Source organism: Spermophilus citellus (genome assembly GCF_964194105.1).
Source record: "Spermophilus citellus genome assembly, chromosome: 10".
NCBI classification, from domain to species: domain Eukaryota; kingdom Metazoa; phylum Chordata; class Mammalia; order Rodentia; family Sciuridae; genus Spermophilus; species Spermophilus citellus.
In genome coordinates this window covers 127,229,491-127,252,687 of record NC_138197.1, presented here as the reverse complement: position 1 = coordinate 127,252,687, position 23,197 = coordinate 127,229,491, and the positions used below count along the sequence as shown (strand labels likewise).

Here is a 23,197-nt window from a genome sequence, read left to right as displayed (position 1 = left end):
CGCTGCATGCTCTTATACACATGCAGAAGCTAGAAGAGCTTATTTTATGGAAGTAGAGGGTGACGATGGCCACTAGAGAGCAGGAAGGGGAGGGGCAAGAGAGGAGGTGAAAGAATGGGCACCAAATGGGAGAAGGCACTAGTGTTTCCCAGCACAGTAGGAGAACTAGAGTTTACAATTTATTTATTGATTTATTTGGGGGATACTAAGAATTAACCCAGGGCCTCCTGCACCCCAGGAAAGCACTATACCAGTGTGGGACACCTCCAGTTGACGTTTTTTAAAGAACTAGAAGAAAGGATCTTGAAGGTTTCCAACACAAAAAAAAAAGAGAAATATTTAAGGACACAAAAATGCAAATTACTCCAGTGTGATCACTACAAACGATATATTTGTGTATATATAGGTGCTGTATGATCACACTGTGCCTCATAAATATGCATGACGTTCTTTAAATTGGTGCTAATGTGAGGTGTGCCCCAAAGGCTCATGTGAGACAATGCAAGAAGGTTCACAGGAGAAATTCTTGCACCTTAACCCAACCTGTGGATCGATCCCCTGATGGGATTAACTGAGTGGTGGGTGAGGGCAGGCAGGATCACTGGGGGCGTGCCTTTGGGGTATACACATCTGGTAAGCAGAGTCTCTGCTTTCTTCTTCTTTTTTTTTTTTTAATTTTTTTTTTTTTTTTTAAGTTTTTGGCGGACACAACATCTTTGTATGTGGTGCTGAGGATTGAACCCGGGCCGCACGCATGCCAGGTGAGCGTGCTACCGCTTGAGCCACATCCCCAGCCCGAGTCTCTGCTTTCTGATCATCATGTGAGCTGCACCCCCATCCATTCCTCCAGCACCACCGGAGTCAGCTGTCTCTGGACCGAGACCTCTGAAACCTTGAGCCCTAAATAAACTTTTCCTCCTCTACAACTGTTCTGGTCAGTCTTTTTAACAGCAGCAAAAAAGCTGACTAAAACAATTATGTTGGGTTGGGTTCTCCACATCATGTACAACCACAAGAATGGGAAGTTATACCCATGTATGTATACTATGTCAAAATACACTTTACTGCCAGGTATACCTAAAGAGAACAAATACAAATAACAATAAAAATAAACCAAACCAAAAACCCAACCAAACAAACCAAAAGAACCCCCTCAACTGGGTTGGATAAAAGCATGTAAAGTTGCAAATCTGGGATGGCCCCAGGAGCCAGCTGATGGACACCCTGGCTGCACAGGCCAGCCCCTTACCATCTCATACTTGTACGTGGTCCTCTGGAACATGCTCTTAGTCCTCTGGATGTAGAGGAGGATATTGGCAAAGACCCGGATGGCATCCTGGTAGCGGCGCATCATCAAATATGCAAAACCAACATAATAATATGTGGTGACCTGGCACTCCGGCACCCGGGAATACATGCTCTGTAGAAGGTGGAAGATAGATCCGTGAGTCCCAATTTATTCCAGGTAGGCCCTGAACTTTCAGAGGAAGCAGTGGCTCTGGGGTCAGAGCTGCTGATTAAGTTATATGATTTACGGCCCCCATCTGCTTAGCTATGACATAAAGGGAATGGACCTTTTAGCTCTAAAACCCTCTATATCTCAGTTTCTTATTTGTCCTTGCTTTTTAAAATAACCTCTATATACAAATGGACAAACAGGAAACACACATGCACACAAACCAAATGCTAAGTAGCCATTCTCCCAAAGCCAGGAAAAATGCCAGTGAATACACCATCTTAAAAGTAAATCTTCTTTCCTCCTCGTCTGGTACAAAGGAGTGAACCCAGTGATACCTAGCTAAATCTCCAACTCTTTAAATTCTAAATTTTGAGACAGTATCTTGCAAAGTTGTCCGGGTGGCCCTGAATTTGCGATCCTCCTGCCTCAGGAGGAGCCAGGATTACAGGTGTGCACCCCTGTACCCACTAGAGCCAGATCTTTTTCGGCGGACACAACATCTTTGTTGGTATGTGGTGCTGAGGATCGAACCCGGGCCGCACGCGTGCACATGCCAGGCGAGCGCGCTACCGCTTGAGCCACATCCCCAGCCCTAGAACCAGATCTTTTGTTAATTCTTTAGACTAGTGATGTTGAATAGTAAAAAGCTCTCATTGCCACTCTGCTTGAAAGCAGAACCGAAAGATTGCTGAATATCCCGTGTCATTAACCACGGTATTCAGCGGTTTACACAACTTTACTCTCAATTTTCACCTGGCCTAGGGAAGGAGTCCTCTCCTGAAAATGTGTCCTAAGAGATCGGAGGCCCTCTCAAAACAGATGTTCCAGCTCTGGGAAGATGGGCTGGAGGCCACAGCACGTACCTTCTTGTTGAGTTCAATATTCTCGAGCACCTTGATGGCCTGGTAGTAATCCCCCAACAGGGAGTGCAGACGCAGGAGCCCCACCAGGCTGAAGTAGCCTAGCATCTTGTAGAGGGAGTGCCGTCCATACTCCCCGGCCACACTCTCGGGGTCACCTGAGAGGGACAGATACTGTGAATGCTTCAGCAGGGGCAAGTAAGGGAAGGCAAGGCTGCGTTGGAATGTCACTCAGTAAACTCCTCACCCGGCGTCAGCCTTTAAAGCTTCCGTAAGAGGGACTAATTGCCTTTGAGGGAACACTGAGCAGCAGCACACCTGGCCTTCTGCTATCTTAACTTTATCCACAGCTGCATGGGGAGGGGGCAGTTCATTTTGTTTAGTTTTGGTTTTTATCCCAACACACCTGAGAATGTGACGGCCTCTCAACTCTCACCCACCCCGCCCCACGAAGACAAAGCCAGTTGCTAATTAGATGCTGCTGCCTGCCCCACGACTTCACAGAGCCAGGCAGCCCTGCGCCAGAAGCCACTAGTTCTCTTATTGCTCCTAAGAGAACTAGTCCCTCATCGTCAAGGAGCTCCATTTTTACTTGAAAAAACGCTGGCACACACAAACCAGGGTTATTCAGATTTGGGTTATTTGGAAGACATTCTCTTTAAAAAATAAACAAGGTAAAACCTAACACACTTTAATGAAAACAACTGACAGTATTTCGTGTCAGTTTAAAATTTGAGCATTTAAGCAAAACTAAGATTTTGTAAAATTTCTACCCACCATGAGTTCAACAGCTGACCTGACAACAAATCTGCTTTTCCTCTTTTGGTGCCGGGGACTGAACCCAGGGCCTTGAACACGCTAGCATGTCTCTACCATGGAGCTGCACCACCAGCTCCAAGCGATTTTTTAAAACAGATGTGTAATAACACATGCCAACAATTGAAAGATCTTTATAATTGAGAATGCCAATATTTAGAAAAATTGTACGTGGAAAAAAAGACATTTAAATTGCAGAAAGACCAATAAATTATTTATCTATTTATTTGGTACTGGGGATTGAACTGGGTGCTTCACCACTGAGCAATGTTCCCAGACCTTTTTATTTATTTATTTTGGTAGGGTCACGCTAAGTTGCTGTGGCTGGCCTTGAATTTGTGATCCTCCTACCTCAGCTTCTAGAGTTGCTGGGATTACAGGTGTGCACCACTGCACCCAGCTAGAACAATAACCTAATCTAACAAAGTTCCTCACTGCAAGTAAATTATACAAAATTACCACTGGTCAGGTTTCAAAGAGATACATACTGCTCCTGATATGGAGGATGAGAACATCGGTTCCAACTGAAAAGGCTACTGAGACTAATGCAGAAGCAGAAGTAAGACCACAGCTGCTGCTATCTTCTACCAAGTCAGACACCAGAGATCTGCAAAAATGCCATTTTCAGGGCTGGGGTTGTGGCTCAGTGGCAAAGCACTTGCCTAGATGTGTGAAGCCCTGGGTTCGATCCCCAGCACCACATAAAACAAATAAACAAAATAAAGGTATTGTGTCCATCTATAACTAAAAATATTTTATTTAAAAAATGCCATTTTCATTGAAAAAAAATATGTGGTTCTCAGTGTTTCAAGAGCATAAAGTTTGAGAAATGCTAATATAAACAAAAGCCCCTGGATAAAAAGTCGAAGAATTCACAAATGCACATCTCAATAAGATAGGTTCAAGCCAGGCTGGGTGGCAGATGCCTAGCAAACCAGTCCTAGGAAGCAGGAAAATTCCGATTTTAAGGCCAGCCTGGCAAAATTAACAATATCATATTTGAAAATATTTTACAAGGGGCTGGGGATGTGGCTCAAGCGGTAGCGCGCTCGCCTGGCATGCGTGCGGCCCGGGTTCGATCCTCAGCACCACATACCAACAAAGATGTTGTGTCTGCCGAGAACTAAAAAAAAAAATATATATATATATTAAAAATTCTCTCACTCTCTCTCCTCTCTCACTCTCTCTTTAAAAAAAAAAAAAAAAAAGAAAAGAAAATATTTTACAAGGGGGCAGGAATACAACTCAGTGGTACAGCGTTCATGTAGCATGTGGGAGGTGCTTGGTTTAATCTCAAGTAACAAAAGAGACAATGACTGATTCAACCAGGCATGGTGGCGCAAGCCCATAATCCCAGCAATTTGGGAAGCTGAGGCAGGAGGAGCCCAAGTTCAAGGGCAGGCTCAGCTATTTAGCAAGGCCCTAAGCAACTGTATCAAAACAAAAAATAAAAAGGGGCTTAGTGGCAAAGCGACCCTGGGTAAATTCCCAGTACAAAAAAAAAAGACGGCTCCAGTCTGTTGGCCAATGCAATGCCCTGGGAAGCCCAGCATCAGCACCAGATCCTATTCAAGTAAGAAGAGAGGCCGGCACCTCCCTGCTTTACTGCAGCACCTGCCCTTGGGGGCGGAGGGAAGGTCCCTGGAACTCAGGTCAGGGCTCTCCTCAGCCTGCTGCACTCACCTCCGCTTGTGTACACCTCCAGCTGCCGGTTGATGTTGGACTTGTCTACCAGGGAATGAAGGACATTGAGAACGCTGTGAACATTCCAGATTTTGGGATTGGAACGCAGGAAGTCAATCTCCTCCTCTGACTTCTTGGCAGTCTTGCAGCGGTACTGACTGAACGACTGGAACTGTTGAGGAAGAAGGGGACCATCAGGGGCACAAACCCAAGTGACGGTCCACGTGCACACTGTTGAAAATGAGACCAGGACAGGGCTCTGGATGCGGAAAGGTAAAGGCGGGACTGTTGTTTCTCATTCTGATCGTTATTTATTTTTATGTGGTGCTGAGGATCGAATCCAGGGCCTCACAAGCGCTCCCAAGAGGCAAGCGCTCTCCGCTGAGCCACCACCACAGCCCCCGAACATTCTCTAACACTGCTCTTCTTATTTTGAGACGCAGTCTTGGGGTATTGCCCAGGCTGGCCTCTAATTTCTGGGCTCAAGCCATCCCCCTGCCCTGGCCTTCCAAGTAGCTGGGAGCACAGGTAGGCACCAACATACCCAGCTTACTGTTGTGGTTTTCCAAAGCCATTTTTTACTAAGCTGTAAATCTTGTTGATATTACTTATTCTACAGTTAAGTAAAAATCTCTAGGACTTGAGGTAATTTGTGGAAAAAAATCTATTGTTTGGAGTCAAATACAACCTGCAGCCATTTACTGTCTCCAAGCCTCACAATCAGCTGACTTGGCCACCAGAAGTGCCACAAACCTGTCTGCAGTGGGCCTACACACGTGTGCTGGCCACGTGAGTCAGAGTTATGAATGATGGTGTGGAACTGAGGCAGGAGGTGTCCACCTTCCCAACTGGAGTCAACCGGCAACTACCAGTCTGTGTCACCACTACCAACTAGAGCCTGGACAACTGTAAGGTACATATGGGGACATGCCACAGGTATTTATCTGGGGTAGTGGCTCCATGAGTCTCGCAGAATAGCACAACAGATCTACCTAATCAATCAGAACTTTTTAAAATTCCTAGTTGATTCTAGTGTGCGCTGGACTTGGAAACCAGTGGCCCAGAATCTAGGTCATGGGTTATCCAGGACTGCTCTTTAGAAATATTACCTTCCTCTGAAAGTATGGGGCAAAAAGTTTCCAAGTTTATATTAAAGAATAAGATCCAAGCTGGGCATGGTAGCACATGCCTATAATTCCAGGAACCAGGGAGGCTGAGGCAGGAGGATCACAAATTCCAGGGTAGCCTGGGAAACGCAGCAAGACCTTGTCTCAAAAATAAAAAAATAAAAATAAAAAAGGCCTAGGGATGTAAGTCAGTGGTAGAGCACCCGAGTTCAATCTCCAGTAACTAACACACACACGCACGCGCACACACACGGAATAAAATACACAGTCTTTTTAAAGAATTCTCATTTATCAAGAATGAAAAACCAGGGCTGGGGATGTGGCTCAGGTGGTGGCGCGCTCGCCTGGCATGCGTGCGGCCCGGGTTCGATCCTCAGCACCACATACAAACAGGGATGTTGTGTCCGCCGAAAACTAAAAAATAAATATTAAGATTCTCTCTCTCTCTCTAAAAAAAAATGTTAAAAAAAAAAGAATGAAAGACCAATCCAATAGAAAAACAAGCCAAGCAGCATTAAAACAGAATAAAATCATGGCATTTGCAGGTAAACGGATAGAGTTGGAGAATATTATGCTAAGTAAAGTAAGCCAATCCCCCCCCCCCAAAAAAAAAACGCTGAATGTTTTCTCCAATATGAGGATCCCGATCCACAACAGGGATGGAGGCTGGAGAAGCACGGGGCGGGGGATGAGATACAGAAGAACTGTACACAGAGCCAGGGGAGAGGGAAGGGAGGGGACAGGGGTAGGAAAGACGATGGAATGAGATGGACATCATTACCCCAAGAACACGTATGCAGACACAAACGGTATGACTCTACTTTGTGTGTAACCAGGGACATGAAAAGTTATGCTCTGTATGGTACCTACGAATTGAAATGCATTCTGCTGTCATATATAACAAATTAGAATTCAAAGAAAAGAAAAACAAGCCAAGAATACTAATGATCACATGGAAAGTGCTCAATTTTGTTAGTTATCAGAAAAAATATAAATTTCTTTCCTATCAAATACAAAAACGAGAAAGAACATCGTCTAGTAGGGAAAACAGTTGCTCTCAAAACACTGTTGATCATAGTGCATTTTAATACGATCCTTTGCAAGAGTGATGTGTTACCATTTGTTAAACTTTAAAGTGATCATGTGCCACCTTTGCCTGCATATGCCAGGGAGCAAAACCCCTGAACCCAGGGCCCTCCACCACTAAGCTACACCCCCAGACCTTGAGGTGCTAGGATTACAGGGTGGGGGCACTGTGCTCAGCACAATGTTCTCTACCTTGACCGTGGCAGTGTACACACAGTGGAACCTCCTCAACTGTACACCTTTTACAGGAGCATTTATTGTACATAAACTATACCTCTAGAAGGTTGATTTTAAGAACTTAAAAGGCAAATCTCTATCAAGCAAAAATTCTACTTGTAGGTAGCAATCCCTAGAGCTATACCTATGTATACATAGAGTGTTTATTGACTCTCTATAATCGTGAAAATTGACAGCCCACAAGTCCATTACCAGAGAGGACCCATCCATACATGTACACAGAAGAGGCTGGGGATGTCCCAGAAGCAACACACTCCAGGCCCTGGCTTCATCCCCAGCAGCTAAAAACCAAACATTTTGGAAAAGGCAGGTCTCTATGAAGACTGGTTTAAGCATTCCAAGTCACAGCAAATGGCAGAACAGAGCATGATACAACTCGTGTCTCCACATCCAGCTTTCTGTAAACACCTGCAAATCGTTCATGTGGTGCCTTTCCTTCCAGACACTCGCCGATGCCTCCACAAGGCGAGGAAGGCAGACACTTTCACTCCATCTGCCAAACAACCTCTAAGCAGTAATAATACTCTGATACAGTACTTACGTAAACAAGAATCAATGACAAAGTGGTCAGAAGAGCCACTCACCCTCTGTGCCCTCACGGGACAGTCTGTGGAGACAGAAAGCCCCATAAGCCCCTTAACAGAATCACTGCAGCTAAGCCAGGAGAATAAAGCTCTTCTTAAGGGGATGAAGAAGCTCAGCACAGAGGGTCTCCCTCACTCACTACGAGCCAACAGGATGCCAATGTCTGAAACGATGCCACACGGGAGTCTGACACAACCAAGAGGCCAGAGAGGCCAAGCGGGGCCAGTGCAGTTTGTGGTCTTCCCTTGAGAGGCACCAAAATCTCACCTTGAGCAGGAAGGCTGTCTCTCAGACAGTCCTGTGGAGGTTTTTCTCAGCACACCAGTCACAACTTGTCAGTGTCCTGTGCTCTCGAAGGCTCTCTGGTCTATGGAGCTCAAATACCATTTTTACTTATTTATTTTACTTTTGGTACTGAGAATTGAACCCCAAGGCACTTTACCACTGAGCTACATCCCCAGTCCTTTCAATTTTTTTCTTTTTTAAGTTGGTCTCACCAAGGTGATGAGGTTGGCCTCAAACTTACAAACCTTCTGCTTTATCCTTCCCAGTCATTGGAATTACAGGTATATATCATAATGCCCAGCAAATACTATCTTTATTAAGATATCAATGTCCCCCAAAGTACTCAACGAGAGGCACACTGTCTCAGTAAAACACAGGGAAAACTGGGTGCAGTGGCACACACCTGTAATCCCAGCCACTTTGGAGGCTGAGGCAGGAGGATTGCCAAGTTCAAGGTTTACCTGGTCAAGTTAGTGGGACCCCGTCTCAAAATAGAAAATAAAAAGTGTTTAGCTCTGTATGGTAGAGCACCTCAGGGTTCAATCCCTAGTACCACCAAAGCAAACAACAACAACAACAACAAAAACCAGGGAGAAAAAAAATTTCTAAATTCCATTAATTTTTTTTTTTAAGACTGGGCAAACCAAGGCTAGGAATACAGCTCAGTTGGTAGAGTGCTTGCCTTCTTGCCTTGCATGCACAAGGCCCTGGGTTCAATCCCCAGCACCACATTAAAAAAAAACAAAAACAAAAACAAAAACAAAAACAAAAAAAAACTGGGCAAATTAAAAGAAGATGGAAGAGAACAACAATACTAACCATTCTCATAACAGGAAACATTTACAACTATTCAGTGACTAACTACGTCATACGTCATATGTAATATCCCAGGAATCTTCCCAACAATCCCTCTCCTAGAGATGAGGAAACAGATGTTTAGTGCAGCCAAGTAACATTCCTAACATCCAAGGCTAGTAAAGACCAATAACGAACTTCTAACCTCCAGACTACGCAGCCACTGGACTAAGCACAGGGCAAATTCTCAGTGGAACCTCAAAGATGGCACCCATGGCGCCTCCCTGTGGACAAAACGTGCTACTGCATTCCAATCTAGCCTACACCCAAGTAAACACCACCACCATCAAGATATGCAACACCTGTGTTTTCATGTTTGTTTTGTAGGCAAGGAAAGTGAGAGCTTAGAGTTTAAATAAAATATTACTGTTACAGAGATTCAGGTGGCAGCCCCCATATTGGAACCTACTTCCATATCGTTCCAAAGCCTGAGACCTGCATGCCTGCCAGACCGCCTCTGAAGGTCAGGACCTCTACTCTCCCAAGTTCCCATAGCTGGATGGCGTAAGTTTCACTGCTCTCTTCAGAAAGCCACCTGACCAGGGTGTCCACTGCCATGGGGTATTTTACACTGCAACAGGGATATTTTTACAACATGCATCTTTCTTTTTTTAACAACACAAAGTTCACAGCTGCTCCTTGCTAGAGCCTGTTATTTCAAATTAAGGCTGAGGCTGATCAGATACCTGGTAGATGAACTCATCGATGATGTCCCAGAGCCACTGGTTGGGAAGTTCCAGGGGAGCAGGCCCATCAGCATCTGTACAGACCAGAGAGAAGTCAGATTCCAGGCAATGACTCTGCCCACTTAGTGTGGCTGCAGAATGCTCTTTGTAAATTCTCTACTCTAAGGAACCAACCCCCTCTTCTTACTCGTACATTAAAAATCTTGCTAAAAAGTTGTTCCTTATCACCCCACTTCCCTAAGCGTAGAGAATCAAATTTAACCACATGGCTATTAGTGAAGTTTATTTTCCAGTGTTTTTTTTCAAAGAAGACATTAAAAAACTATAAGGAAACAATCAATAATGTGAGGAGAAAGCCTATAGATGAGGAGAAAATCTTTACCACATGCCCCTAAGATAAATCACTAGTCTCTAGGATATATAAAGAACTCAAAAAAACTTAACAGAAAAAACCCAAATAACCTAATCAATAAATGGGCTAAGGAACTTAACAGACACTTCATGAAAAAATACATTCAATCAACAAATATATGAAAAAATATTCAACATCTCTAGCAATCAGACGAAAGCAAATAAAAACTACACTAATATTTCAACTCACTCCAGTCAGAATGGCAATCATCAAGAATACCGGCAATAATAAATGTTGGCGAGGATGTGGGGGAAAAAGGTACAATCCTACATTGTTGGTGGGACTGTAAATTAGTGTAACCACTCTGGAAAGTAATATGGAGATTCCTCAGAAAACTGGGAATGGAATTACTATTTGACCCAACTATCCCCCTCCTCGGTTTATACCCAAAGGAATAAAATCGGCATACTACAGTGATGCAGCCATGTCAATGTTTATAGCAGCTCAATTCACAATAGCTAAACTATGGAACCAACCTAGGTTTCTTCAATAGATGAATGGATAAAGAAAATGTGGTATATATATTCAATGAAATATTTACTCAGCTTTAAAGAAGAATGAGTGTTGATTTTATAACCTGCTACTTTGCTGAATTCATTTACTAGTTCTACAAGTGTGATGGACATCGTTATCGAAAGTACATATATGAAGACATGAATTGGTGTGAACATACTTTATAACAGAGATATGAAAAATTGTGTTCTATATATGTAATAAGAATCGTGATGCATTCTGCTGTCATGTATTTAAAAAAATAAAAACAATTAAAAAAAAATCTTGCTAAAAAGAATGGGAGGCCCTCATCAAAATTTCACCCCTTGGCCAAATCTCAGACTTACTAAGAATGTAGTTGAAGAGATTGCAGTAGTTGTAGTAGGATTCAAATCTCTGCTCTAAGGAGGGTCCCCCCTGTAAAGAGAACGGAGACGTCAGGATAGATATTTAAGTGTGTCTTCCATGATGGCTGAGAACAAATACCTAAGAACCGCTGCCTGCCCTCTCCCAGTAGCAAAAGTGCTCAAGGGAGAGGGAAAACAGTCCACTATAGGGAGGGGCCCGAACACTGGACCACAAGGCCAGGGTGACAACCACAGACCTTAACTGATGCTCAGATGCTTAAAGAACAGGCACACAGGGGACATGGTGGGGCAGAGAAGGGAAGGTGTTTCAGGAAAAACGCTGACAAAAGGCAAAGAGGGGCTGGGGTTGTGGCTCAGTGGTAGAGAGCTTGCCCAGCATGTGTGAGGCACTGGGTTCCTTCCTCAGCACTGCATATAAATAAATGAATAAAATAAGGATTCATTTACATCTAAAAAAAAAGCAAAGAGGTAAAAACATGAAGTAAGGGAGGTCGAGAATAGGCAGCATTGGGCACAGTGGGCTACAGAGCCAGGAACGGAAAGGCTTGTTGGTGCCAAGCACAAGAGGCTGGGCCAGCAGGTCAGCGAATCCATTCCCACCTGTTTTATAAAACCTGCTATCTGACCCTTTGCAGAGAGGGTGGCTAACCCCTGATTTAGATCTTTTGTTGGTAGCAATTGAAGACCACCAACTGTCTCTGGGCTAAGGACCCCCACAGTGAGCCACATATTCATAGAGGAGCAGAGGACTGCCTGGAAGTCTTATTTCCACCACTTCCTTTCTTTTTTTAAATACTTTTTAGTTGTAGTTGGACACAATACCATCATCTTATTTATTTATTTTAATGTGGTGCCGAGGATCGAACCCAGCACCTCGCACATGCTAGGCAAGCCCTCCACAGCTGAGCCACAGTCCCACCCCCACCCTTACCACTTTCTAACCATGGGTCCTAATAAGGTGGGTTTTTTGCTTTTGGTACTGAGGATTGAGCCCAGGGGCTTTACCACTGAGCCACATCCCCAACCCTTTGAGACAGCGTCTCACTAAATTGCTGATGCTAACCTCAAACTTGCAACCCTCCTGTCTCAGCCTCCTGAGTTGTGCACTACCACACCCAAGTGACAGTACACACCTGCAAAAGACCATGTCTCTGTAAGCTGTGAAGAAAAGACGGTGACTAGTCACATTAAATTAGGATGATATGCATTAAACTAGGACAGCAGCGCACACCTGTAGTCCCGGCTACAGATTCCTGTGCAAGGCCATCCTAGAAAACATAGTGGGACCCTGTCTCAATGTAAAGAGAGCTGGGATGTGGCTCACTGCAAAGCACCCCTGGGTCCAATCCTAGTACTGTTACAAATAACAACAATAATAATAATAATAATGGGCCTTGCACCTTACACAACAAATGCTTGTTCAGTGAAATCCCTCCCTGGAGAAAGAAAAAGCAAGAGAGACCTCAAATAAACCTCTAACATGATATGCTAGTGACGAGTGTTCTGAAGTGCCAAAGAACAGGGCTAGAAGCCTGGGAGGCAGGGGTAAGTTGCAGAAAATGAAACTGGCAAGAAATCATTGGCCAGAGGTGGTGGGACCATGGCTCAAATGCGGGGTTTTCTTGTAAGTATGATGGGAAGTCAGGGTAGAACCGAGAGGACCTGATGAGGCTGTTTCAAAAGGATCACGCTGGTTTCTAGGCTGAGAGTAAATGTAAGTGAGCAAGGGTAGAAAGCGGCTATTGCAGTAAATCAAGCAAAAGAGAATGACTTGATCCAGGGAAGCAGAGAGGTGGCAGGCAGAAGTGGCTGGCTGAAGAGTGTGCTGCCAGGTGGGATGTCAAGAACAAGGCCAAGGTTTCCAGTCTAACTGGACACAGTATAATCTATTTATCAAGATAATGAATTTGGAAGGAGTTTAAAGGGAAAGTAAGAGTTGAGCTTTGGGAGTAAGGAGCTGGAGATGGCTGTCCAACAGCCAAGTGGAGGTGCTGAACAGCCGCTGCACATACAACTCTGGATTCCAGTGGACAGACCAGCACAGAAGACAGATCTTTTTTTTTTTGGGGGGGAGTACCGAGGATTGAACTCAGGCGCACTTGATCACTGAACCACATCCCCAGCCCTATTTTGTATTTTACTTAGAGACAGGGTTTCACTTTTGCTGAGGCTGGCTTTGAACTCAGTATCCTCCTGCCTCAGCCTCCCAAGCTGCTGGGATTACAGACGTGCGCCACAGCACCCGGCTAGAAGACAGATCTTTTAAAGTCATCAGTATGGGGCTGGAGATATAGCTCAGTTGGTAGAGTGCTTGCCTTGCATGCACAAGGCCCTGGGTTCAATCCCCAGCACCACAAAAAATAAATAAATAAATAGAAAATAAATTCATCAGTATGGAGGGACACTCAAACATTCAGAAATCAGGAAGAACAGAATTCATCAAGTGCCCAAAGCTGGGGTAGCGTGTAGAACACTGTTACAAGCCTCGGTTCTAGAAGTTTTGCCACTCATCAGTTTTGTAAATTTGAAAGCAAATAGCCCCTTCTGCATTTCTCTTGCCACCTGGCAGGGCCACGGAGGATATTAGAGGTATGCAGATTTGTGCCAAGCACCTAGCATTGTGCCTTGTGCAAGCTGACCCTGTTGCGTACACTTCAGAGTGAAGGGAGACTCAGCAGAGGCACACTAAGGGGAAAAGGACGGGCACCCAAGAAGAGGAAGCAGAAGGTACCTAGAAACACTCATGAGAATGGCAGCTGGGAATACAGTGCATGGGGATCAGTGCCCTGTCAGGGAACTATGGGAGGGAGACGTAAAAAGGACAGAGAGACTGCATGGTGTTAGTTTGCCTGCAGCAGTGCCTAGCAATCTGGGTTAGATCATTTCGCCCACCGCATCCTCAAAGGAAGCTCAGAAAACATGCCAACTGCTGTTAGATACAGAACTATTATAAATAGAGACTGTTTTCTAGGGATGAAAATGGCATAGTTATAATAATAAAACTGCTAGTAACACCTCAAAAAAATACTCACACTGACTTTGGCATATATATGCCTGTAGTATAATTCTTTGTACAAAATCAGGAAAACAGCATCTGAAAGAGATGGCAAAAGGGTGCTTTAATAATCTACAAAACAAGTGCAGTCTTCCGGCTGTTTTAATCTTTAGAGAGAAGAGAGAGAGGTGATTTTTGGAGACTAAACAGCATCTAAACTCTTGTGCTGGGCCTGGGGGCATAGCTCAATGGTGGAGCTCTTGCCCAGAATAGGTGACACCCTGAGCTCAATCTCCAGTACCACAAAAGAAGAATACGTGTATGACAAAATTCTAATTTCTCTCAGACTTACTCCCCTCCATTATTTATACTTCTATTCCAGGTTCTTTAAATAAGCCAACAAATAACAATTATAGCCCCAAAGAGAGTAGTAATATACGATCAAAATTACAAACACAATATTTGTATTTTTGACTTAGAAACTGTTATTAAAGGAAACTGTCCTATTGATATGATGCACTATGAAAAAGAAAGAAAAAGACTTTGAAGGCTGAGGCAACAGGATCACAAGTTCAAAGCCAGCCTTAGCAACTTAATGAGGCCCTAAGCAACTTCATAAGACCCTGTCTCTAAATAAAACAAAAAGAACTGGAGATGTGTTTCAGTAGTTATGTGCCCCTGGGTTCAATCCCTGGCACCAGCGGGGAAAAAGAAAAGAAAGGACTGGGGATGTGGCTCAGTGGTAGAGCACCCTTGGGTTCCATCCCCAAGTAAGGAAAGGAGGGATGGAGGAAGGGAGTGGGGAAGGAAGAAAGGAAAGAAGGAAGGAAGGAAGGAGGGGAGGAAGAAAGGAAGGAGGAAGAGAAGAGAGCAAAAGCTTTTTAGGGGGCTGGGGATGTGGCTCAAGCGGTAGCACGCTCCCCTGGCATGCGTGTGCGGCCCGGGTTCGATCCTCAGCACCACATACAAACAAAGATGTTGTGTCCGCTGAAAACTAAAAAATTAATATTCATCCTCTCTCTCTCTTAAAAAAAAAAATTAAAAAAAAAAAAAAAAAGCTTTTTAGGGATCGATACTGCAGGAAGAATTAACAGGAGGCCTGAGACTGCTATCCTTAGTAAAAACTGCTCCTGAGGCTGACCTCTGGGAACCTAGATTTCAGGAAGGTTTCCACCATTCCCTAGTGGATAAGGATGGCCTGTGGTGCCTAAACTTCTGTGCAAGCAATAAGGTTTATGATGAACACCTGCTTTCCTTCAAGGAGCCTGGAATTCTATTGTTAGGCAGAGGGCACCTACCATGACCAGGCTCTGGTAAAACTTCTGGATACTGAGTCTCCAATAAGCTTCCCTGATGAACAACATTTCACATGTCACAATTTGTTGTTGGAGGAACTGAGTCCCACGTGACTCTGACCCCTCTTAACCCATACAACCTTCATTCACAAGTAATTTTGCCAGTTAATACACCAAACTCTGGTGAAACAAAATGCACACTGGACACACAGCTCACACCTACCGTTGCCAACCTGTGGAGCAATAGCTTCAGCCTCAGGCCAAGGTGTATTCTTGAAGAATCTTTCAGTCAGCTTGGTCCAGCTGAAAACCAAGCAAAAAAACTCTAGAACTCCAAAACAAGAAAGACAGAGAGAGCCAATCCTCACATTTTACAGATGGGAACCCAGGCTCAGGGAAGGGGAGATGTCACAGAAACAGCCAGCGTTCTCCCAGTCCACAACCTTTAGACAGCTTGAGGATCCCTATCTGGATATTCAAACTGTTCCAAAATCCAAAACATTCTGAGCATTAATGAGATTCCACAAGTAGAAAACCCCACACCTGACCTCATGTGACAGGGCAGAGTTAAAAACACAGGTACAGGGCTGGGCATGGAGTTGAGTGGTAGAGTGAGTGCTTAGCACGCGTGAGGCCGAGTTCAGTCCCCAGCATGCATGTGTGCAAGCATGCATGGACGCGTGTGCACATCTGCACACACAAGATACTAAAACTTGGGGTTGGGGTTGTGGCTCAGCGGCAGAGTGCTCGCCCAGCACATGTGAGGCACTGGGTTCAATCCTCGGCACCACACAAAATAAGTAAAATAAAGGTATTGTGTCCAACTACAGGCAAAAAATTTAAAAGAAACTAAAACTTTTTTTAAACACAACCATACTAAAACTATTATGTAAAATTACCTTCAGGCTATGTGAATATGAAACATAAATGATGGTAGACTTGGGTCCCTGTGGGAGGCCATCCTCGCACATGATTTGAGTTACCTCCCTGGCTGGGTGAGAGGCGCTCAGACACAGCTGTGTCAGAGCTTTCCCCACCCTTCTCCAGCTCCAAGGGCTTATCCGTGCAGAGGCGCGTCTGGCCACTGCCCCGAAGACCCAATTGTCGCCCCTGACTTTGGGATGCTGCCCCCCTTAATCTTCATTGGATGGGATTTTCCCCATAATTTTTTGTTCCCCAATAAAAGTCTACTCCCTGGTGTGTTCTCTCTCTCGCTAGCCTCTTCAGTAAACCTCGCTACCACATTTGGAGGCTTGAGGCTGGAGCTGGGAGGAGCCGTTCTGGAGCTGGTTTTAAAGGTAATTAGAGTCTTGTCTCACTTAACATTTATTGACCATTCCCTTCTTCAAAGTCTATTCTGAAGGATCTAGTTCCTGTGACCCTTCTCTGCTGATTTACTTCTACTGGTTTGTTTGTTTGTTTCTTTTTTCTTTTTTTTTTTAAGAGAGAGACAGAGGGGCTGGGGATGTGGCTCAAGCGGTAGTGCGCTCGCCTGGCATGCGTGCGGCCTGGGTTCAATCCTCAGCACCACATACAAAGATGTTGTGTCTGCTGAAAAACTAAAACATAAATAAAATTCTCAAAAAAAAAAAAAAAAAAGAAAAAAGAAAGAAAAAAAAGAGAGAGAGAATTTTTTAACTTTTTTTTCTTTTTTAGTTTTCAGTGGACACAACATCTTTATTTTATTTTTATGTGGTGCTGAGGATCAAACTCAGCGCCCCGTGCATGCCAGGCGAGCGCTCTACCGCTTGAGCCACATCCCCAGCCCTTGTTTCTTTCTTTCTTTTTTGTACTGGAAATTGAACTGAGGTTTTATCACTAAGCTACATCCACAGGCCTTTTCATTCTGAGACAGGTTCTCACTAAGTTGACGCCTGCCTTGAACTTCCTATTCTCCTGCTAGTCTCCCAAGTTGCTGGTACTACACGTGTGCCACTGCGCCTGCATACACCCCTAAACGAATGTACTTCCCAAGGAACCGGCCATGATGCTCAATACATTCTCCTAAGGAAAGATACACCACGTGCTCAGCTTCGACTACCACCTATATCTGTCTAACTGTCCAATGCAGGAGCAGTTGTGTGACTGTGATTGAAGAACTGAATTTTAAATTTCAGTTAGTTTTAATTTAATTTAAATTTAAAAATAAACACTTAACCCAGTTGTTAGAAAACTTCTAAATATATTTGGAATAACTTGAGTATGTGAATCTACTTTTCCAATTCTTAAGTTTTATGAAACTTAAGATGAAGTATTTCTGATGTACACAAATTAAGATGTACCACACATGTAAAATACACACTAGATTTAGAAGACTTGGTCAAAAAAGAGTAAATTGCCTCATTGGTTTCCAAATACGGGGCAGGGGGCACAGCTAAGTGGTAGAGTACTTGCTCAGCATGCTTAACGTACTGGGTTGAAGGCCTGGCATCACAAAGAAAAAATGTTGGTTATGAGAAAATAACATTTTAGATAAGTTTTCACCTCTCACCTTTTTTGTTAGTATCGCAGATAGAACCCACGGACACTCCACCACTGAGCTAAATTCCCAGTCCTTTTTATTATTTATTTATTTGGGTGAGGGCAGGTACTGGGGATTGAAGCCAGGATACTCAAATACTAAGCCACCTCCCCAGCCCTTTTTTGTATTTGACTTATGTGGCTAGCATTATATGTCTATTGAACTGTGCTATGCACTTCTAATAAGAAAAACCTGAAGAACATGGAAACAGATCCAAGGTCAATTTGTATCCATTAATCCAACAGGTCTCTGGCTGTTTATGTTCTCCCCCATTCCAGGACTTGCTTCTTTCCTTAGTGAAGTCTTTCTTGACTATCCCATCCGTGATTGATTTCTCGTTTCTATTTTATAAGCACAGTCCCAGGCTGGGGTTGTGACTCAGTGGTAGAGCACTTGCCTAGCACACGTGAGACCCAGGGTTCAATCCTTAGCACCACATAAAAATAAATAAACACTTTCTGCTGTCATTTTTTACTAAAAATAAATAAATAAATAATGAAATAAAAATAAACAAACACTAAAAAAATAATAATAATAAGCACAGTCCCCTCAAAACTGCTTTATAGCTTGATTTATCCATGTATCAGCTGAAAGGTTATATAGTTTCGAAATTAGCTCTGGTGTCAAGCCTATGCAGGTTCAAAACTCAGTAGTACATCCACTTAACTAGCAATGTGACTTATTTCTGTCCTGTTTTCCTAACTCTAAAATGAGAAAAACCATAATATCTACCTCATGGGATTACTGTGACAGATAAATTAGCAAATACAGAAAAAGCACTTTGAATATCAATCTATACTGATAATATATGCTGGTATTATTATAATTATTAGTAATGACATCATTTTAAGCCTTGTGTAAGTTTCTGGGGAGACAAAGTCCAAATGAATAACATGTCTCTAGGCCTAAAGAATCACAAAAATCCCCTGAGCCTTCTTCATAGAAAAATGATTATAGAAGACCCTTTGCTGCACCAATAGACTAGTTCCTCCCAGAAAGAGGTCATTTCAGCCAGTGGCCCATACCTGTTCTCATAGATGTCCTGGATCTCATACACCTTCTGGTCAATGACATCGCTGGAAACACGACTGGCCTGAAGCTCGTACACCTTCTGATCAATCAAATCCGAGACAGTTTTGTGGAAATATTGGATGAAATTTTTGATCACTTCAGGGATCACTTGATAGGTCTGCTGTTCATACTGACGTTCATAAGCAAGGTCCTGCTTTGGATCCCCTACAGGTTGGACACAATTGACTTTTCAGAGCACTTTCCAAACTCATGTGTCATGGAACACAAGGGCAAGACCACCCTACAAACTCAAGTCTATAAAAACCAGTATAATTTTGGGCTGGGATTGTGGCTCAGTGGTAGAGTGCTCGGCTAGCACATGGGAGGCCCTGGGTTTAATCCTCAGCACCAAATAAAAATAAACAAAATAAAGGTATTGTGTCCAACTACAACTAAAAAATAAATATAAATACAAAACAGTATAATCCCCTTTTAAACAATCAGAGACACAAACCTGCCAAGTCACTTCCAATTCCACTGCCCTTTAAAATTACCATTATGAAAATAACAATGTAAAGTTACTTCTTACTATATTTTGTCCCTAGAATCTAAAAAGGTTTTAAGGTCCGGAAATTTATCTGTCTTGCATGTAGATATACTTTTATGTGGAAGATCTGTGTGTGTTGGGGGAGAGGGGAGACACTACGAAGTGGTAACAGGTATTTAATATTTTTTGAATAAATAATTGCTATCTCTAACTAAATGCCTTTCAGCAAGTTACTAACTTCTCTCTGCTCAGCTGTCATCTTCAGGAGACAAACTGAGCACATATGAATGTGCATATTAATGCACATGCTTTATTGAACGAAATATTTCACATAAAGTACAAAACATGGGCTGGGGATGTGGCTCAAGTGGTAGCGCGCTCGCCTGGCATGCGTGCGGCCCAGGTTCGACCCTCAGCACCACATACCAACAAAGATGTTGTGTCTGCCGATAACTAAAAAATAAATATTAAAAATTCTCTCTCTCTCTCCTCTCTCACTCTCTCTTAAAAAAAAGAAATTAGATTGCAATAAAAGAATTCTTAAAAAAAAAATTCTCTCTCTCTCTCTCTTTCTCTAAAAAAAAATAAAAAATAAAAAAAATAAAGTACAAAACATAAAAACATAACAGTAAGTCAAGCCAAGTCACTATAACATTTCAGGAAACTTCAAAAGCCTCAAAAGATTTAACTTGGGTTTAGTTTGAATCACTCAAAATTTCATACCAAGATTATCTTCTTTGGGGGCGGGGGGTGCAGATCAATGGTATATTGTATATTTAATATGCACAAGGCCCTGGGTTCAATCCCTAGCATCAAAACAAACAAAACCCCAAATGATTTTCTTTTTCAGCTAATATTATAAACAAGGAAACCACAGCTAGAGGTCGGTAATCTTTTTCTTCTGAGACCGAACTGGACCACAAAAAAAGGGCTGGTTTATTAGGCTCTACACAATCCCTCCCACTGAGGGCTAATGACTGACTCCAAACCTGGACCATCAAGAAGCACTTTTTAACAGGTGTGTGTCAGTGCTGGTTCTGAGACACTCAACAAGGGTGCCAATCTCTGAGCGTACTGAACTAGCCAGACAAACTGTGGCCTCACCTGTGTGCATATCATAGTCTCCGGGGTAAGCATAGGGATCATAAGCAGCCTGTAAGGGAAGAGACAAAGTCAGGACAGTCACCCTCTGGTGAACCAAATGCTCGGCCTAGCGTCTATGTACCAAAGCGGGCTACGGGTACAAAGGCGTATAAGGGAGGACACAGTCCCCACTTTCCAAGAATCGCCATGCCTGCGAGAAGTGGGAGAATAAACCGGCCGTGGGTGCAAGGATCAGAGCAGAGAGCCAGAGGCGGCGGGCGGCGGGGAGTTCAGAGCAGACGGAGCCCAGACCAAGAGCTCGGTCAGAAACTCGGCAGCGCGTCACCCGCCTTCGCCCGGGTCTTGGGACAGAGAGCTAGCGACTCGAACACGCGAAATGGGCAGCAGGGACAGATCCATGACGGGCCGGGCGCTGGGGGGGGGGGGGCAGCACGGGGCCACGCAGGAGGCAGCCGGCGGTGGTGGCCATCCGCGCGGACTCCCGGGGAGGCCCAGATACCGCCACGTTCCCGGGCATCGGGGAGCCCTGACCCTGCCGCCGAGCCCGCCACGCGTTTACGACCACATTACCTCAGACTCGTAGTCATCAGCCGGGTAAGACATGACTGCGGCGCTCGCCAACACCACGGGAAAGCGTGAAAAGAGCGGTCCGCGCCTGCCTCTCCAAGGCCGGAAGTCAGACTCCGCTCGTATAGCTGGGAAATCGGAAGCGCTCCCGAGCCAGCAAGCATCAGGATGCAGCCATGATAAGAAGGTGAAAGACTTTTAAAAGTCACCTAATTTTCTTTAACTCTTCAAGAGGAGGCTTTTAAAAGAATGTAACTCTATAGTACTGGTGCGAATTCCGAAAAAAGAGCATGACATAGTTCGGCAAAGAACAGGCAAAAAGGAATCGCAAAGAATGCCACACAAAAAATGGCTGACAGCTTCCTCCGGGGGCTTCTCGCGTGAAGGGAAATGCAGCCGTAGGGGGCCTAACCTTAGATTTAGGTGTAATCGGTTTGCCTGCAGGAGAAATATCTTCAAAAGACTAAATTTAGCAGGTGTAAAAGCTGATTCTCGGACCTATGCAGTGAGAAGGTAGTGAGAAGGCATTGAGAGCCCCCCACGCACCAAATTCAGACACTAAGGTTGGCAGGCAAAATTGAGGCCAGCTGTGGTTTAAGTCCTCAGACCTTGGCGGCTCAGGAGAGCTCATGACTTGTGTTTTGCCCTTGAGGTACTAGGTATTCTACCTGTGGCCTCGCACATGCTAAACCACACTCTACTACTGCACTACATCCCAATCCCTTGTTCATGAATTTACTAAAAAGGAGGTGTGATGGTGGAAGAAGTTTTTCTAAATTATCAATAACATTTTTTAAGCTAAAATGCTAGAGGAAAATGTAACTGTGGTCCATTTTATGCTTTAAGTATGGCCCTTGCTGCTCGGTCAAGGTAATTTATTTTTAAGATGGACATGTTTCTCTTCCTCTCTCTTCCCCTTCCCTAATTTCTCCCTTCTCCTCTGTAATCTTAGGAGAAACAGGATTACGTTTCTTCCCCATTCTAGGCAGTGTTATCCGTTCTTGAGCGCACAGATTTACTGACAGTATTAGAATATCTAAAAAATGACCATATTTGTCCCCAGCCCTGAAAAAAATAATAGTTAACATGGCCAAAATGAGGTTCTGATTTTCTGCTCCTCCCTCAGTTTTCCAGGTAATGAAAACTTCAATTTTTCAGCTGCTCAGACCAAAACCTTCACAGCCATCCTCCACCTGCTTCCTTTTTCATAGCCCACACTCAAGTGCCTCTGCAAATCTTGTTGGCTCCACCTCCAAAATAGTTGCAGACTCTCAGTCTTACCACCTTGTCTCTGACATTCTTGTCTGAGCCCCATCATCTCACCTCTATTGTTGTAACAGCTCCTCACACTTCCTGCTCCCAATTCTCAACCCATATTTGTACAATTGTTTGAGTTGACATTTATGAAAGTAAAGTGGCACAGGACTGATCACACACACTAACACCTGAGATAAGAAGCGGGTTTATTGTCAGGAGCCTGACAAGTCTGTTCTGCACAAAGCAGAACAGCAGCATCAAGTGATAGAGAGCCACAGCAACTCCCCCATGAATGTTAGCTTCTACAGGCTAGAATCATGGCTGTGGCACAATAAGCATCCCCTGATCTTGTGGAAGGCAAGTTTGTTTCTTAGGAACTGAGATGGGCAGTTTTCTATCTCTCAGAAGAGGGGACAAGGAAACAGACATGTCCCTTTATCTTCTCAAGGAGAGAACAGGGAAACCAGTATGTCCCCATCTCAGGAGCTGGTAAGTTGTCTCCTCTCTCCCAATGAGAGAACAGGGAGAGAACTGCACGGCCCGTCTCCAGGCCAGTAGGTTTTATCTCAGGCTAGTTTCTATTTCTTGAGAATAAGAACAGTATTCATAAGTGGGAGTGGAGGAAAGGAAGATGGTTGCAATTATGCTAACAATTTAGTCCATTGATTGGCAGCACATTAAGCCAGCTTGGCTTAGAAATGCGACTTTGACACAAAAGCAGACCAGATGGAACCCCATTACAGACCATGAAATGTCTGATCACAGGGTGTTGGATTTTGCAAGGTTCCCATGTTAATGGGAAACCAGGACTTCAAAAGGGTGGAAACTGAGCAGACGAAAGCTCCTGGAATAGAGGATTTAGCAGCTGAAATGCTGCTCGGTTTCTCTTGATCTTCTTTTGCCTGGGGTTTGAGGCAGGAAATTGTCTGACTTGGGAAAGTCAGGCATA

The 23,197-nt window shown here is 44.0% G+C and overlaps 1 protein-coding gene across 3 annotated transcripts in view; it reads right to left on the bottom strand.

The window, feature by feature from the left end:
- EIF3L (eukaryotic translation initiation factor 3 subunit L) overlaps window positions 1-21,130 on the bottom strand; it is a 41,154-nt gene extending 20,024 nt beyond the window's left edge. For all 3 annotated transcript variants that reach the window (XM_081310488.1, XM_081310487.1, XM_081310486.1), the window contains exons 1-10: window positions 20,995-21,130; window positions 20,425-20,473; window positions 18,788-18,998; window positions 15,465-15,544; window positions 13,984-14,045; window positions 10,931-11,000; window positions 9,680-9,753; window positions 4,819-4,990; window positions 2,323-2,477; window positions 1,250-1,420 (exon numbers count right to left, since the gene is read on the bottom strand). In XM_081310488.1, the coding sequence (XP_081166614.1) occupies window positions 1,250-1,420; window positions 2,323-2,477; window positions 4,819-4,990; window positions 9,680-9,753; window positions 10,931-11,000; window positions 13,984-14,045; window positions 15,465-15,544; window positions 18,788-18,998; window positions 20,425-20,473; window positions 20,995-21,027 (1,077 nt within the window). In that variant the 5' untranslated portion in view covers window positions 21,028-21,130. The remainder of the gene's footprint in view (window positions 1-1,249; window positions 1,421-2,322; window positions 2,478-4,818; window positions 4,991-9,679; window positions 9,754-10,930; window positions 11,001-13,983; window positions 14,046-15,464; window positions 15,545-18,787; window positions 18,999-20,424; window positions 20,474-20,994) is intronic.
- Window positions 21,131-23,197: the final 2,067 nt, after the last annotated feature.